At 35.4% G+C, this 16,318-nt stretch overlaps 6 protein-coding genes across 8 annotated transcripts; 3 read left to right on the top strand and 3 right to left on the bottom strand.

Annotated features, from left to right (window-relative positions):
* Positions 1-80: 80 nt before the first annotated feature.
* On the top strand, positions 81-1,673 carry LOC117789763. Its single transcript, XM_034628896.1, has one exon. It carries the CDS (start codon positions 94-96, stop codon positions 1,627-1,629), a length of 1,536 nt encoding a protein of 511 aa, XP_034484787.1. The 5' UTR covers positions 81-93; the 3' UTR covers positions 1,630-1,673.
* Positions 1,674-2,489: 816 nt separating this feature from the next.
* On the top strand, positions 2,490-4,526 carry LOC117782033 (40S ribosomal protein SA). Its single transcript, XM_034618948.1, has 3 exons — positions 2,490-2,626; positions 2,890-3,132; positions 3,823-4,526. The coding sequence occupies exons 2-3, from the start codon at positions 2,914-2,916 to the stop codon at positions 4,417-4,419; spliced, it is 816 nt and encodes a 271-aa protein (XP_034474839.1). The 5' UTR covers positions 2,490-2,626; positions 2,890-2,913; the 3' UTR covers positions 4,420-4,526.
* A 1,337-nt stretch (positions 4,527-5,863) lies between these two features.
* LOC117782709 (putative mediator of RNA polymerase II transcription subunit 26) lies at positions 5,864-12,622 on the bottom strand. Of its 3 annotated transcripts, XM_034619746.1 has the most exons (6): positions 12,480-12,588; positions 12,189-12,406; positions 12,032-12,152; positions 11,590-11,972; positions 11,371-11,532; positions 5,864-6,635 (listed from the first exon to the last, which is right to left on the bottom strand). In XM_034619746.1, the coding sequence occupies exons 1-6, from the start codon at positions 12,568-12,570 to the stop codon at positions 6,543-6,545; spliced, it is 1,068 nt and encodes a 355-aa protein (XP_034475637.1). In that variant the 5' UTR covers positions 12,571-12,588; the 3' UTR covers positions 5,864-6,542. The 3 variants fall into 3 exon arrangements, with proteins under 3 accessions (XP_034475637.1, XP_034475627.1, XP_034475644.1); XM_034619736.1 differs by having other exon boundaries at positions 12,032-12,406; XM_034619753.1 differs by lacking the exon at positions 11,371-11,532 and having other exon boundaries at positions 12,032-12,406; positions 12,480-12,622.
* LOC117782729 (pleckstrin homology domain-containing family F member 1 homolog) lies at positions 6,596-10,030 on the bottom strand. The gene is made up of 2 exons (XM_034619763.1): positions 8,894-10,030; positions 6,596-6,636 (listed from the first exon to the last, which is right to left on the bottom strand). Exon 1 carries the CDS (start codon positions 9,885-9,887, stop codon positions 8,973-8,975), a length of 915 nt encoding a protein of 304 aa, XP_034475654.1. The 5' UTR covers positions 9,888-10,030; the 3' UTR covers positions 6,596-6,636; positions 8,894-8,972.
* An 842-nt stretch (positions 12,623-13,464) lies between the features above and the next one.
* Positions 13,465-14,741, bottom strand: LOC117787118 (cell cycle negative regulator roughex). Its single transcript, XM_034625563.1, has 2 exons — positions 14,649-14,741; positions 13,465-14,586 (listed from the first exon to the last, which is right to left on the bottom strand). Exons 1-2 carry the CDS (start codon positions 14,665-14,667, stop codon positions 13,688-13,690), a joined length of 918 nt encoding a protein of 305 aa, XP_034481454.1. The 5' UTR covers positions 14,668-14,741; the 3' UTR covers positions 13,465-13,687.
* Positions 14,742-15,217: 476 nt separating this feature from the next.
* On the top strand, positions 15,218-16,073 carry LOC117792032. The gene has a single exon (XM_034631990.1). The coding sequence runs from the start codon at positions 15,225-15,227 to the stop codon at positions 15,765-15,767; it is 543 nt and encodes a 180-aa protein (XP_034487881.1). The 5' UTR covers positions 15,218-15,224; the 3' UTR covers positions 15,768-16,073.
* The last annotated feature ends 245 nt before the right edge of the window (positions 16,074-16,318 follow it).

Here is a 16,318-nt window from a genome sequence, read left to right as displayed (position 1 = left end):
AACTGTACAATGTGGTCTAACGTGGAATATTACTTTAAGGAGGAATTGGCCTACACAAAAGAAGATAATGTGTTGGTGAAGAATCTGTTTATAATGGATATCGGACCAGTAATGAAACAACAGCAGCTTCAAGAGTATTTCGAGACATTTGGATGCGTTCAAGAATTGCATCTGTTTCCAAATCAATATACAGAAAGAACTGGCTACGTTATCTTTGAGAATCCTCGTCATGCTGCCAATGCATTGAAGACAGAAAAGTTGCATTTTGGCAATAATCGCTTTTTAAAAGTCCAGCCAAGTTATAGTTGGCATCAACCGGATGCCGAAAAAATGCCAGATAAACCGGAATATTCGAAGCCCCATGAGAAAAGTGCTGCCATAATGAAACTGAACGATTATTGCTTAAGCAATATATTCCGACAATTATCGTTATCTGATCGCATTCAACTTGCACGCACCTGTTATCGTTTTCGATACATTTATGAGGAAATGTCGCCGATGCTGGACAAATCTATAGATTTTGAATTTTTTGCAAAATTAACTGCGTGGGAATTGCGTGATTTTTTTCAACTTTCCGGACGTAATGTTAAGAATATCAAAGGAAGAATACCACAAGATCACTTTTTCCTCGTCTGCGTATTAATTGGCAAGCATTGCATTAATTTACAGTCAATGATATTGGAAAACGAAAGTGCAACATTGAACTTATTTAAAATTTTTGCAAATCTAAATAGTCTTCAAAATCTGGAAATACTTGGTTGTGATCTCATTGATGAGAGTTTTAAAGCAATCCAGCATTTGAGTCAGCTTAAGAAACTGACTCTTTCCTCTAATTCTATGTTAACTGCAAAACATTTGAATTATTTGCCAAATTCTGTTGAGTCGCTGACTTTAAAAGAGTGTGATTTTCTGCAGGACCCGGAATTTTTGATTATAATATTTGGGAGCCTACCGCTGCTTAAGGAATTGCACATACCGGACTTTATTCCCGAAACTCCGTGTTTCGAGCAGCTTATCAAAGACAATTGCTGTGAATCTTTGGAGTTTCTTTCCATTGGATGCGGTGATCAGATGCTTCCTGATTTTAATCACATTGCAAGGCTACCAAGTCTTAAGAAACTACACTTGAACATATTTCCTGTTTGGGCTTTGGTGCCTCCAATCCTAATGACATGGCTGGTGGAGTATAAGTTCAAGCAGTTGGAACATTTTGAACTAGATCTATGTGCTGAAAGCTCTATCACTGCCGAGTTTCTTCCGATGATTGGAAAACTGAGCGCATTGCGTACGCTGGGCTTGATGTACTGCGATGCGATCACCGATCGCGGATTAGAGGAACTATTTACCCTGCAAGATTTGGCAGAAATCAATATCAACCTTAGTAGGAATGTCACGGATAATGGTGTACTCCGACTGATCCTTGCCTGTCCCAAACTGCAGGTGCTAAATCTGGAATATTGCGAGAAACTCACCGATAAGCTTCTTCATGACATTATTTTGAATCTACAAGATAATCAAAAAAATCGTCCACTTCCCATTAAACTATTAATGTTCGGCACCAAAGTCAATGAATCTAACCTACTTAATTCGAATGTGGCTGCCAGAAATATAATAGATGTAATTTTTTAAGTACGTTATAAGAGAGAACTCTACATTTTAAGATTAAAACAATTTGAAACCATTTTGATTTTGTTTTTTGTTTATCGAATTGACAAACAATATTATTAAAATAAATGTATTACGAATAATATACATTTACATTCAATTATTACTTGGTAATCAAATCTGTAACGAAACCAAATCCGAATCTGTTTCAGGAATACCCCAATCAAATCAAAACACATCAAAACTTCCTTTTGCTTTTTAATATCTTTTTCCGGCTATTGTCAAAGTTTTATTGATGATTTCCATCCAGAAACAGCTATTTTTCCACTAAAAAGTTGGCAGCACTCGCTAATTTTACTTTCTAAGATTCAAGGCTGCCAAACGTCTAAGAAAAAGGATCTCAATTCGTAACGCGAGCAATTCAATTTTTTTTTAGTCATTTAGTAAAAATAATTTCGCAAAAAATTAAAAATGAAATCAAAATTTTTAATTGGGAATCAGATAAAATAAAGTTGAATTCTTTTTATACTGGGAGTTTAACAAAAAATCCTAACAGAAATTCTGCAAAAAAAAATTGGAAATTCTAGCTTTAAAATGATAGAAATTGCATATATTGATGCGTATTTGGAAATTGATCACAAAATGAAAAATGTGAACCAAGCTTGACACTATTTTGATTTGATTTTTCAATACTATTTAAATTTAAACATTTATTGTTTGATAACATTTTTAAAATACATGGGCTTCAAATATTTCGATTAGCAAATAATTTGATTTATTTATAAAAATTGGCTCTCTCTTTAGTGATATTGGCTCTTTTTAAACACTTTTGTTTGCCGCATTTTAATTTTATGAATTGACAACTCTGATCACAATATGAACTTCGAGTCAAGCCTGCCAGCCTGTTTTCCGTTGCGACATGTCTATTGAAACAGGTTGGCAGCACGCTTTTTCGGCCAGCCCAAGTCACGCTGCCCTGACAATCGTCCATTTCGTCAACGCTCCCAGCGGCATCCAGAACGTGAGTTATTTTTTTCTTTCCAAAAATTATTTTCAACGCCTCAACTCGCAAAAAACAAGTGATAATGCGCTGAAAATGTGCATCAATTGTGACAAACATAAGCAAAACTGTGGAAAGTTATTAAAATGCTTAAATAGTTTGCTGTTTTTTTCGAGTGTTTGTGTGTGTGCGTGAGGCACGTGTACACATTATGTGAGGTTATGTGCGCGATTTGAGTAAAATTTTTAATCTCTTATTTTATTTTTTACTATGTATATTCACAGGTTTCGTAACTCTTTCACGTTAAAATGTCGGGAGGCTTAGATATATTGTCCCTCAAGGAGGATGACATTACCAAAATGTTGGTCGCCACCACCCATTTGGGCTCGGAGAACGTCAACTTCCAGATGGAACAGTACGTTTACAAACGTCGCGCCGACGGCGTCAACATCATCAATTTGGGCAAAACATGGGAGAAATTGGTGCTCGCTGCCCGCGCTATTGTCGCCATTGAGAATGCATCCGATGTGAGTATTCACAGTGGGTGCAAGTAAGTATTTTGACAAGCTGCGAAAAATGTGAAAAAATGCACAAACATGATTTTAATTTTATAAGAGTTGATGTGTAACAAGTTTAACTATTTCTTCAAATTGTGTCATTTTTGTTCGCTCTGTCAAAATAATTACTTAACTCACTATAACCAATTGTTTTCACTTTTTGTTATTGTGAACACGTTGCACTTTAGAGCTGTCGAATTATCGATATATTTGGTATGTGTTGCGATTAAAAAAATTGTTTTAACACTTCTAGCAATTGAACTTTAAAAATAGTCAGACCTAGCTATAAAATAGCAAAGTTGGCAACAGTGTCTCAAAATGGGAACAGTTAATAATAACAAATACCAAACATGGTGTATTTTAGTAACAAGGTGGCTTTAGTATTGGCAACTGTTCTCAGACTGATAACAGTTTCCTCTAGTATTGCAGCTTGTTAGTAATTACACTTTGATCGATAGCTATTTCACGACTATCGTTAAACTATCGCTAATTTATCGGCTCTATTGCACATGATGATTTTTCTATTATCTTTCGGGTATGAAATGCAATGATTTCAACTTCACCGCTGATCTTGCAATGTGTTTAAATTTAAAATGACATGTCAAAGCGTCAACTTTTTGTCAACACTGTCACTAATGCTGTCTCTCTTGCACTCTCCAGGTGTTTGTCATCTCATCGCGTCCTATTGGCCAGCGTGCTGTGCTGAAGTTCGCCAAGTACACGGATACAACACCTATTGCCGGTCGTTTCACTCCTGGTGCATTCACCAATCAGATTCAGCCCGCTTTCCGTGAGCCACGTCTATTGGTTGTCACCGATCCCAATACCGATCATCAGCCAATCATGGAGGCATCGTATGTCAACATTCCCGTGATTGCTTTCACCAACACGGATTCACCATTGCGTTATATTGATATTGCCATTCCCTGCAATAACAAGTCGCCCCATTCCATTGGTCTGATGTGGTGGCTGTTGGCCCGTGAAGTGCTCCGTCTGCGCGGTACCATTTCCCGTACCACCGAATGGCCCGTCGTCGTGGATCTCTTCTTCTACCGTGATCCCGAGGAGGCGGAGAAGGAGGAGGCTGCTGCCGCCAAGGAGCTGCTGCCACCACCGAAAATCGAGGAGGCTGTCGATCATCCCGTCGAGGAGACGACCAACTGGGCCGATGAGGTCGCTGCCGAAACCGTTGGCGGTGTCGAGGACTGGAACGAGGATGCCGTCAAGACCTCTTGGGGCAGCGATGGTCAGTTCTAAAAAACGACCCAAATGTTCTAAATGTCAACCCAGTTGCCCAATGGCTGCTTAAGCGACTCTACAACATAAACAGAAATAAATACCATCTTTTATGTTTCTCAAAAAAATCACGTCTTTTCTATCAACCAGGGAGCGTAATTATTCGAATTTTTTTTTATGATTTTTGTTGAACAAAATCATTTTATTTATTAAAATTAATTATATTTAAATTTTTATATAAAAATCGAACCAGAACTTTTCAATTTTTATTATAAAAATCCAAAAAATCAAAAATAAATCAGGGACTAATTATTTTATTATAAAACTCAAGAAATTATTATTTTTGAGCAGAATAGTAACTCGTAAAATAATGCAAAGGAATATGGAAAAAATTTATATATATTTCTAGTCAAAATAACAACTTTATTTTTGTTCAAAAATAATGATTATTTCTTGAGTTTTATTTCTTTTGCTCATGACATGCTTCAAATAATAAAAAATCATATATATTAAAATCATTGCGAAATTGCATAGAGTAACCCTTAAAGAAAAATTTTGGAATATTTGACGATCTTTTAAAGTTACTAGAAGTCAATATTTGTTTGGTTCAAATGAAAAACAAAACAAAATAATCATTCATATTTACTATGAGCAATTGTCACCTTGTAGTAAATTCACCATGAACTGCATATGCATGGGTGCAAGCGAAATAGCCATACAACGGCTGCATGAGCAAAAGCAGTGCAGCATGATAAACAATTGTAATCACAAGTTGTTTTGATATCGATAGCTATGTATGTAAATATCGATAGTGCATATTCATACGACTATTCTTATAGCTAGTTTTAACTATTTCAAAATGAGCCGGAAATCTGGCTATTTTAATATAAATGAAGCCGTTTTTAACTGTCTTAATTTTTTCCAATACTACACGCTAAAGAAATCTGACAACAATCTGTGTGAGATAAAAAGAGAGATACCGACGTTGTATACTCATGGGTGCGAAAGCGGGAGAGGTATACATCATTTGCATGGGTACGAAGAGTGCAGCATGAATTTGGCTCATCATTTGTATTGTATATATATTTATTGATTATTACTGTGCTAGAGAATTTTTAAAATTCCGTTAAGGAAATATTTAGAATGCATTTCACAATTTTAAATGAAAATTATGTCATTTGAAGGTATAGATTTAATACAATTTAATCGTTAATTAATTCTGACTTTTGTTTTTTTAGTGTTTTGAATTTTTTTCGCTTTCTTATCCTTAGAAAACTAAACAGTATATTTAGTAATTGTTTTGACAAAAAAACATCAAATTTCAACTGGGATAATTCTGAAATTTTCATTAATTGAATATTATTTAAAATTTAGAAACAAAACTTAATAAGAACAAAAATAAGTAATCTTTCTCTTATAATTTAATTTCGTTGACTTTCTTCCCATTTATAAAAAAAAGTAGAGATGAAAATTAATAATAAATTTATTTTTTATTTCACTTTATACAAATAGAAAACAGTTAATTATTGCTTAGAGTTAAAGATACTTTATAAACCTTTTATTCCATCGATCGGTCTCTCATTAAAAATCAAATATATATATTTATTATTGTTAGTTGAACAATATTATTGTAAAAATTAAAAAAATTGGTTTGATAATAATATATATGTATGTATGTTTTGTCTATTTAACAATACATCTGTATAAATATAGATGATCATGCCGTAACCCCGTATTTTAATGAATGAAAAATCGTGTTCTGATAGAATTGGTTTCAATTTTTTTTTCGATCTCCTTAAGATTAATAACATTTACAAAAATATTGAACGACTTGCTCCAATTTAAATTTTAATCACAATTTACGCACGCGTTAAAATTGCAAAATATATAATATATAGGGTATAAACTAAAATGAGTGTATAAAGGCAAATCCTAACTCTTCTCCGATTCTACACACACATTATACAATACATGATATTCATACAATTCCATAAATACAAAATGAAAATAGCTAATAGATAAATAAAACATTTGAATAATAAAAAAAAAATAAGAGAAACTTGTTAATTAATTATTGTTTGTTGTGTTATTGTAGAAGTATCTATGCATGTATATTGTATTGTATTTATTAGTTATTTAATTAATTATTTAAATGGGTTTGGACGTGCTTTAAATTCCGTCCTCTTTCGTAGTTCTCTTTGTTGTTCCAATTCTTGTTGCTTGCGTTCCTCGTCTTTCTGCAAATGATTAAAGTGAACAAAAGAAACCAAGTTATTTATCAAGAGTTAATATATTTTTAGATGCCATAAAATATTTATCAAATTGTATTTATTCCTTGGAAAAGCCCTTTGTTTAGCAACAAAGCGAAAACAAAACAGCTAAGAAACAACTGCAAATGTAAGCGACAAAAATTTTGACCTGTAAAGTTGCTAGATCCAAGGTCGACTTAACTTAAAACTGTTATAACTTGATTAAAACTGGACCGATTTTTGAATGGAATGTCATTTTGATCATGATTTGCCCTCCAAATTCATTCTGCATTCAAATTTAATTAATTTTGTAAAAAAAGTTATTTACCTCTAGATCTTGGATTCAATGCTAAGGGTCCCCCCTTTGGAATTTTGAAAATTGAAAATTTTAAATCTCAAGTTTTTACTTTTAATCAACTCCTTATATCATAATTAGTATAAAACAACACTTTAAAACTGATTCTAAGACCTTTCATTTTCTTGTAAAAAATCATGTCAAATTTAACAAAAATTTTGACTTGTTAAGTTGCTAGGTCCGAGGCTTGACCAACTTTGCACTGTCATAACTTTGTCATAAATGAACCGATTTTCAAACGGAATGTCATTTTGATCATGATTCGGTTTCTTAATTCATTCTACATTTAAATTTTATTAATTTCGTTAAAAAAAATTTTCCCCTCGAGATCTTGTTTTCACTTTTCAATAAAAAATAAATTTTATATTTAAATTTAAGAATATTAAGACAACAAATTACAAAATCCGTCGAGTTTGACTATTCGAATTTGTGAACTTCTTTTTTTTATCAAAGCAATTATTTCTTCAGATACCTATAGGCAATAATATGTAGAAATATTTCAAACAGTTGTTATATATATAATATATGTATATATACTACGAGTTTGAGACTTCAAGTGCTAATTATTTATTTATGTTTCTATGCCCATGAAATGTGCAGCTGCCTGTTTTAATTAAGCAGCTGTATTTCAACTATTTGTTCACAAGTTATTTGACTATATAGTATGTAGATAACGGAGAAATACGTGTACATCTATATAGCAGTGTTGTCCAAAAGTATGAGAAAGTAGACTATAATTATTATTTAAATTATTTCTTGATTAAAAATCAGGAATTTAATCTATATATTTCAAAATCAAAGAGAGTAGGACTTATATTAAGTGGTATATTAAGACTATTTATAGTTTATAGAGCTCTATTAAGCTGCTTTTTTTTTTGTACGCTCAACTGAATTATGAATTACGCTTATCTCTCGAATATTATGAATCATATAATGTGATTAAGCGCAATTTGACATTGTACTTATGTATGTTATTTATTGAAAATGAGAATTCTTAGAATTTTGCAGTCACAGACAGCAGCATGAGATAAGTCCCGGGATAACTTAATACATGTATATATATGTATATACACATATATAAGTGTATTTGTATGTAGTTTCAGTTTCTGTAGATTTGGTGCCAAGCACGAAGAAACAACGATAAACGTAGGGAACAGCAAAATTGCTGATAAGATTAGCATAAAAATTGAAGCAGAAATCTTGAAATTAAAGCAAAATCATAAAAAAAATAATAATAAAAACAAGATGAGAGTGAATCAAATATTAATATAATGTAGCAGAGCTATACAAAAAATTATTGCGACCGTTATAATTAGCAATAAATGGTTCAACTACTCATATTATTGAAATCAAGTAAGTTTTCATTCAATAAAATCCTAAGAACTACAGTCTGCAATTTTAATTAATTAACTTTTCATTATTTATTTTGAGTTTTTAGTTGGATCCTGACAAGTTTGGTATTAAATCTCTTGTTAGGATCAGGACTTTCAACATTTCAAAATTCAGTCCAGGCACAGACTAAAAACACAAAGTTTTTCAACTCAAAATGCGGGAATTATAAATTACTTTTAGAACTATGCTGAATTTAATCAAAAACATCAACATTACTAATAGAAATTCATGTCAACATCTAATTTATTGCCGTTATAATTGTTTTGACAAATCAAAAAATAATTTACATATCTATATTTGTGATAATTGAATTAAATCAAATATTAAAATATCCGAATTTTGTGTTTTGTCAAAACAATTACTTGGCATACTTTATATATTTTCGGTTAGAAAAAAAGGCCAGAGCTGCCACCACTTGCCGCTAAAAATGCAGCTGTGTTGGCAACCTTGTTTGCCTCAAACCCAAATTGACATGGCTTAACAATTGTAAAAAGTACCAAAAAAATATGCCAGTTTCGCAGTCCGCTTCCAGTCATCCAGTTTTCAGATTTCCAATGAAATGTTTTTTCCCCAACTGCTCAGCAGTTATTGGAAGCGCTTGCCATTGCATTTGCAGGTGTTGTTTGCACTGGAAGGGAATTCCCCGTTCCCGTTACCGTTGCCGCATTGGAATCTTCCAGCGTCGATATCATGCTGTTATCGCCATAGAAACGCGGCTGATCGTGCTGCGCATCGGCAGCATCCTCATCGGTATCGTCATCGTTGGAACTATCGGCATTCAGTTTGTTGTTGCCACTGCGCAGGGATGCATCCGCATCCGCTTCCACATCCGCATCCACATCCGATAGGGTGGCAACTCTCAAGCGTTCGTAGCATGCGTCACACACACGTTGCGCCTTTGTGCTCTGCTGTGGCAACATGTATTTTTTCGTGCTGCATGCGGCACAAACAACCGCACCACAATTGCGACAATGATGTCGCCGCTGCACAAACGTAAACTGCGTCTTCTTACAGTGCATGCAAATGGATGCCTCCGCATCTGGTACCCAAACCGCAGCATGATTCTCAACGGGTTTCTTGCCACTCTTGCGTAATAGATCCTCGACACATTTGTTGATGTGTGCCATCCATTCTTGTTTTTCCGTCGATGTGGCAGCATAGACAACAAATGATTTTGTTGTTGTGCGTATATACCAACCGTTATGATATTGCTGATTATCGTTGATCGATTCCAGTGATACTTCCTCCAACGGCATTATATGCTGTTTATTATATTTCTTTTTGCCAATGACAATATTGCCATAAACCAGAATATCGTTGAAAAGAAAGAATTGACGGGATTTGGGACGTTTGCGGCACATTTTAGTTAAGACGCCCTCGCCAACTAAAACGCGACCAGGGATGGCGAGTGGCACGCCAGAGCTGCCAAAGCAACTCTCCACATTGGCAATGCGTCTGGTATTAAGCTCCGAGTTGACAAGACGATCAACCATTTTTTTTGTTGTTGTTCTCTTTGTGGTTGTTGTTGCTGTTGCAGCGAAAGTTGCGCTCAGTTGCGTTTGTAAGCTTTTATTACAGTTATATATTTACAGACTGAGACTGCGACTGAGCTGCGTCGCGTCGCTGCTTGCTGCGTACTTCAACTGTGACGGCAGCTCTGCTTTACGCTTGTTGTTGCTTATTGCTCCCACACACTAACGCTCTGCTTCTTGTTGTTGTTGCAGCTACTCTCTTTAGAGTTGTTGTTTTGTTGTAGTTGTCGCTGCTGCTACTCTCCTTAAAGATGTTTTTTTTGCTGCTTAAATACAGTGAGCGTGTGTATTTTATATATTTGCTGTATCCTTATTATAGTTACTGATCAACTGCTTTGCTGTTGGCGTACTTTTCAACTCAACTGTGACGGCAGCGCTGCTGCTGCGGCTGCTGCTCTCTTTACAACTACTGCTCTTCTTACTTCTGTTGTTGTTGTTGCTGCTGCTTTCTTTACTCCTGCTGTTGCTCTGCTTACTCTTGTTGTTGTTGTTGCTGTTGCGCTCTCCTTAATGCTGCTCTCTTTACAACTGCTGTTGCTCTCTTTACTCTTGCTGTTGTTGTTGCTGCTGCTCTCCTTACACTTGTTGTTGTTGTTGTCGCTGCTTCCACTAACACTTCTTGTTGTTGTTGTCGTGTATGTGTGTTTATGTATTTATAGCTGTTGTTGTAAATCCTTAGGCTTACTTTATTTTAAATTTCTGTTTGTTTTATTTGTTACAAGTCACGCGTTGTGCGCTTTATGCAATGCACAATATTACTATTCTTTTTTTTCTACGCCGTCCGTTTACCGAAACGTCATGACTCACACCACACAACACACAAACAACAAGTACGTGTTTGGCATACATACATATATGTATGTGATATGCAGTACATTCGCATGTGTGTGTGTGTATTTACAATTTTTATTTATGCACTTTTTCACACTTTGGCAGCCCAACAACTAATAAATTATTCTTTGATTTTTATACTAAAAAAACACTCTTAACTAAAATAAAACGACTAAGGTTTAACTTTTAATTTAACCATCTGCTAAATTGCAGCTGCTAACGCAAATACGAGTCACTGGCGCAATATTGAGACTGTCGATTAACGATAACACGCTATTTACAACTATGTTCATGGTGTCAGCAACACTGTTGCCAACTTAACTGTTTCATCACTAGTTCTAGCTATTTTCGAAGTTGGGTATATAAAGTTAAGTGACGTTAAAAACGTTTGCTTTTTTTTTTTAAACAATTTGTCATCGCAATTTTAGCTATTTTAAGGCTGCTATCCAGTCAGAAATAGCCAAGTTTATCTCTAAATAAAAGTTGACAGCACTGGTTACCAGGCCCAAAAACGAGTCATTAGCGCAATTTGAGACTGTCTATCGATAACACCGTGTGCGAAAATTAAGAAGTTGATTAAATAATTAATTTAGCTGCAAATAACGCAATTTACCTCTTTCTTTTTTAGTGCCATATTTTGCTGAACCGATGCATCGTATTCCCGTCGCTCACGCACTCGCTGATCGGCACGCAAGTGAAAAGGTCTCATCTCCAATTTTGCTTTGCGCGCCAATCTGGCAACATCGTTTGAGTATTGCTCGCTTTGCATTGTTTCCTGCATAAACTTTAGGCCCCGAATTTTTCGATATAAATTATATTTATATAGACTAACCTGTGGCTTGTGTCGTTCTCTATATGCTATGGAATGCTTAACGGTTTCCGGCGTTATCGGCACTGTGATTTTGTGCACGATCTGCACTTGTTCCAATTGTTTGTGCATTGCCTTAAAATTTGGCACCGGTCTGCTATGAAATTCGCGCGCTTTTCGTTCCTCCTCTGCCCGCTGTCGCAGCGCTCGCTCCTTTTTGTCCTGATAGACTTCCTGATAGTTGTACGCTTTTGGCGCCAAAGCATTTAAATTATCATTGCGCTCAGTATCTTTGCTCTGACAAATGGACCAACAAAGTTTTAGCTTTGGTTTGACATCGGCACATTCATAATCATCGCCAATATTCCAATTTAAGGGTACGGCATCTCTTTTCAGGTTCTCCTTGTCTAAAAAATTACACATATTTTTTGTCATATCAAAATGAAACAAAAAGTACATTACTTACCAAAGATAGCTTCACAATTATTTAAATTATCAGCCTTAATATTTATGTCCAGCTTTTCCGATTTCACGGATTCCAGTTCCAGTTGGGGTTTTTCCAATTTTACGGCTTCCAGATCCAGTTGGGGTTTTTCCAATTTCACGGCTGCCAGGCTCAGTTCCGATTTTAATGGAACGCTTGTCTGGAACGCCGTACCAAATAAATCCTCACAATTATTTAAATGATCACTGCCATTATTTGTATAATTTGCATGTTCATTATTATTTGCATGTTTATCATCATTTTCCATTATATCCGGACTATTATTTGTTGAGCCATTATTCCAGTTTAATGGAAGCGCATCATTGTTTATGTTTTCCTTGTTGGAAGCGGCTGCCGCTAAAATGGCGCATTTTTTTGTTTTTTTTTTTTGTTAACTCAAAAACAACTAGAAAAATGCCATATTACTTACCAAATATATTTGCACAATTTATTTCATCGTTGCAAATATTTTCGTCTTCCATATTCAGTTCAATTAGATCAGTATTATTAAATATATTCATATTAATTTAAAACTAAGTACGCGTCGCCATAAAATTCAAACAAACGGGAAAACAAAGACACACGCTTCTACTGCACAGGGTTGCAAATACTCGATATTTGCATGATCAGTGCTATGAATCGATACGCATGCCAATAGGGGTGTTCCTGAAGCTGAGTCAGATTATAGTAATTTTATTAATTCGAATTTATAGAGGCTGATTACAATTTTTTTTTTTTTTTTTTTATTAGGAATACACCTAGATTAAGTAACTGCTTTGACAATTAAAACAAATAGTCGTCCATTTATTTTTAAAAATTATTAAACCCAAGAGATAATCTTGTTTATTCTTTTTTAAGATTTATTTTTTAATAATTATTTGCTTACATAATAGTAGAATTGGTATAATACAATTTATTTATAATGCTTAAGATGCAATGCAAACAATATCAGCTCCAAAATATATTATCAAAACAGAAAGTACAGGAATCTTTTAACATTTTCCATATAAAATCTTATCAAAGTGAACGGTCACACATAACTACAAGTGCAGAAAACTTTCAACATTCCCCAAATTAAAATCACAACAAAATGTAAGTAAACACCACGTCTGGCCAAATAATGTTATCGAAATGCACGGTCTTACATATTTCGCTAAAACTTTTCGTGTGACCAGATTTTCTGTTTATTTTTTCAACATATTTTATATAGAGCAGCTGACCGGCGAATTTGTTTCAGGGGTGCCCCTACTGTATGTGGTTATTTCGATTACTTTTGAGTTGATTTTAATACATCGAGGCATCAGTTTTTCAAAATTCAAGATTTATCAACGTATTGTTTCACTAATATAAATTAGTAAATATTTTGTATGTGGTTTTTATTAACACAACACTTATGAAAATAAAAATATTACATATTGATATTGAAATATGTAAAAACAGTGTTATTTTGTGTATGTATATGTAAATCGCATATAAACATTACAACTGGGAACTATCCCATAAGTACATCAGTCTTCTATAACACATCCATATGTGTGTATGTACAATTTGTATGTTTTGTACAATAAGATGGTATAATTACAATGATATTAATGCAAAAATTTAGCTATTGAATTTGAAAATTCGTTTGATAATCGATTAAAAACGCATGCTGCGTTTAGAGTTTTTATGTGGATCCTTTTTATGCAGGCGCTTGCGCGGTGTCAGCCCTGGCTTGGAATTGGGAGTGGAAATGGGAACGGGAGTGGGAGTATTGTCAACACTGGCAGACTGATTGACACAGCCAATGGAGTCATCCGATTCCTCGCAGTCGGCGCCACTGGAAAAGAGCGCACGACGCACAGAGCGCGTTGCGGGCTCTCCGCTCTCCCGCTCTCTTTCCCCCTCCACCTCGCCAGCCTCCTCATCATCGGTATGCACTTGCCGAAGACTGCGCCAAGTTCGTGCTCGTGTTCGGCTGGAAAACTTCTCATAGATGACTAGACATATATCGGGCATAAGCGAATCGCCAATCCTGTGATAACCCAATGTCAGCTTTACTTTGCATGGCGATTCAAACGAGATGCCGCCATCATCATCAACGCTGTGCTCATGTGCCTCAAGCACGCCAATTGATTCAATATATTGCAGCTTTATCGATTCCGCTGACAACTTTGTAGGTGTTGCCAACTGTTTTAAATCTGTCACCTTTGCCGCGCTATCAGCATCGTCGTCACTCTCGGCGCGTTGATGCAGCCCTGGTGCAACGTCTTCCAGTCCAGGGCTACGTTTAGCGTTCAGACGACGCCGCAGCACTTGAAAGCTGCGTTCATAACGATTATTCAGAATTAACTCCTGTGATGCATCACACAAATTGGCATTTTTAAAGTCCAGATGCTTGTAACGTCCCGTTAGCTGCGTGCGCATAAAACCGCTGACGGCAGCGACGCCTTTAACGCAGCGCGCAAATATGTTGAGTATGCAGCCCTCGCTCAGCTCTCTGCGCATGTCTCCCTCGTCGACGCACTCGACGAAACGACGCATCATTTTTGTTGGCGCTACAAATTGCAATTGTTTTAGTTGCTGTCCATTTGAAAAGTCTGCTCATTTGTGTACTTACTTGCTTCATGTTCTTCCATTTTCTGTGATAATATTCACATATAAAATATATAAAATAAAAATAAATAATTTACACGCTTCTCTATTTACTGCTCAGACGGAGCTGCCAACATTTTAGGTGAAAAAATAATAAATACAGAGCTGCCAACTCTTTGCAGGAAAAAAAAATAGTACACAGAGCTGCCAGCTCTTTGCAGGAAAAAATAGTAAGCAGTGTGCCCAGAGGCCAAAAAGTGTCAAAAAAAACTAAAACAAAACAAAGATGGCGCGCAATTTCAAATACATTTCAACAATTGTTTATTTTATGCATAAGGAATTAATATTAAATTACACAATTTCAATTATTAATATTAGGTAAGGTGATTGTTGGTGTAAAACACTTTAAACATTTGTGTAAATGCCTTTAACACAAAATGTCACAGACCGTAGTGTCACGTAGTGGACGCAATGTGTTCCTAGACATTACAGAGTTAAATTTGAGTTATCTGGCTATATATATTCAATTTTATGAAACAACAAAAATTTTAATACGCATCTCGAAACGACATTATTAACTAATTTTTATATAGACTTCGATATGGGCGCAAGCAACAGCAAGCCTCAAACCGTGCAAATGTCCAATACTTCACCATTTCAAATAAGCCGGGAAGTTTTGGAGCGCGTCGAGAGTGTGACCAAACCGGAGAAAGTCGCAAATCCAGCCCTTGTCTGTGAGAATTGTAGCCGGACAGCAACAGCAACAACAAAAGCTGAAAAATCATCACAGGTGCAGCAGTTGCATCAACAGCCGATAGATGTCGCTTCATCATGGGCACGACGCTCAACGGAAATTGAAGAGCTGCAATTTAGCAAGACATTGGATCGTGTGCACAATTTATTTGGTCAGCCAGTTAAATGGGCCAAGGCAAATGAGTGCTCAGCCGATATTGAGCTAATGGAACAACAATTAATCACCTGTTATCGACAATATGGCAGTGAGCCGCTCAAATGTGCCGCATTGGCCAATACGTATCACACATTTGTATTTAATAAGCAAGTTGCAGCTGTTCAAAATACCAAGCAAGATGGCAAGGATTTGAAGGGAGCGGGAACGGAAACGGCAACAACTGCTGAGAACTGATGTCTTTCCAATAATATGCTTATTATTCATATGAATATTCATAGCTCGCGCCTCCAAAAACCTATTTAAATATAACGGACAGAGTTGTAATGCGAGCTCTACATTGCCATCACTTACCACACACACACACACCCACAAACACAGACACACACACTGACCGTTTGTCAGGCAATGGAATATTTAATGAAAAATACACAAGAGACAACAACTAAAACGAGTAACAGAAAATCTTTTAGGCCAATATCTTTGTTACAATTATATTCTTTAAATAAATATACACCTTGTAGCAATGTCTGACGTATGAAATAATTAAAGCTTGCAAAGCATGGTGGAATTATTAACAAGGTGGCATCTTTACAATAAGAGAAATATTTCAAATTCGCTAACAAGCTATTAATATTATAGGAAGAAAAATGTTGCTCAAAAATGTATTAATACAAATAATATCTATTGTTATATCAATATTTTGTTAACAACCCTGTTTCAGGTAAATGCTGTGGTCCGCGCTGCCAACTTTTTAAAGAAATAAAAAGCTGTTTTTAGTGGGAAGA

The sequence above is a fragment of the Drosophila innubila genome, chromosome X (genome assembly GCF_004354385.1).
Source record: "Drosophila innubila isolate TH190305 chromosome X, UK_Dinn_1.0, whole genome shotgun sequence".
Classification (NCBI taxonomy): Eukaryota; Metazoa; Arthropoda; class Insecta; order Diptera; family Drosophilidae; genus Drosophila; species Drosophila innubila.
The sequence above is the reverse complement of the archived record's forward strand: the minus strand, read 5'-3'. Positions and strand labels throughout refer to the sequence as shown.

What these genes read in the sequence shown, in the direction of transcription:
- LOC117782033 (XM_034618948.1), top strand. Translation starts at nt 2,914, where the DNA reads ATGTCGGGAGGCTTAGATATATTGTCCCTCAAGGAGGATGACATTACC. An exon ending in CCATTGAGAATGCATCCGAT is followed by an intron (nt 3,133 to 3,822) that starts GTGAGTATTCAC and finishes TGCACTCTCCAG; the next exon opens with GTGTTTGTCATCTCATCGCG.
- LOC117789763 (XM_034628896.1), top strand. Translation starts at nt 94, where the DNA reads ATGGATATCGGACCAGTAATGAAACAACAGCAGCTTCAAGAGTATTTC.
- LOC117792032 (XM_034631990.1), top strand. Translation starts at nt 15,225, where the DNA reads ATGGGCGCAAGCAACAGCAAGCCTCAAACCGTGCAAATGTCCAATACT.
- LOC117782729 (XM_034619763.1), bottom strand. Translation starts at nt 9,887, where the DNA reads ATGGTTGATCGTCTTGTCAACTCGGAGCTTAATACCAGACGCATTGCC.
- LOC117782709 (XM_034619736.1), bottom strand. Translation starts at nt 12,570, where the DNA reads ATGAATATATTTAATAATACTGATCTAATTGAACTGAATATGGAAGAC. An exon ending in AAATTGTGCAAATATATTTG is followed by an intron (nt 12,407 to 12,479) that starts GTAAGTAATATG and finishes GCGCCATTTTAG; the next exon opens with CGGCAGCCGCTTCCAACAAG. An exon ending in TAATTGTGAAGCTATCTTTG is followed by an intron (nt 11,973 to 12,031) that starts GTAAGTAATGTA and finishes GTAATTTTTTAG; the next exon opens with ACAAGGAGAACCTGAAAAGA.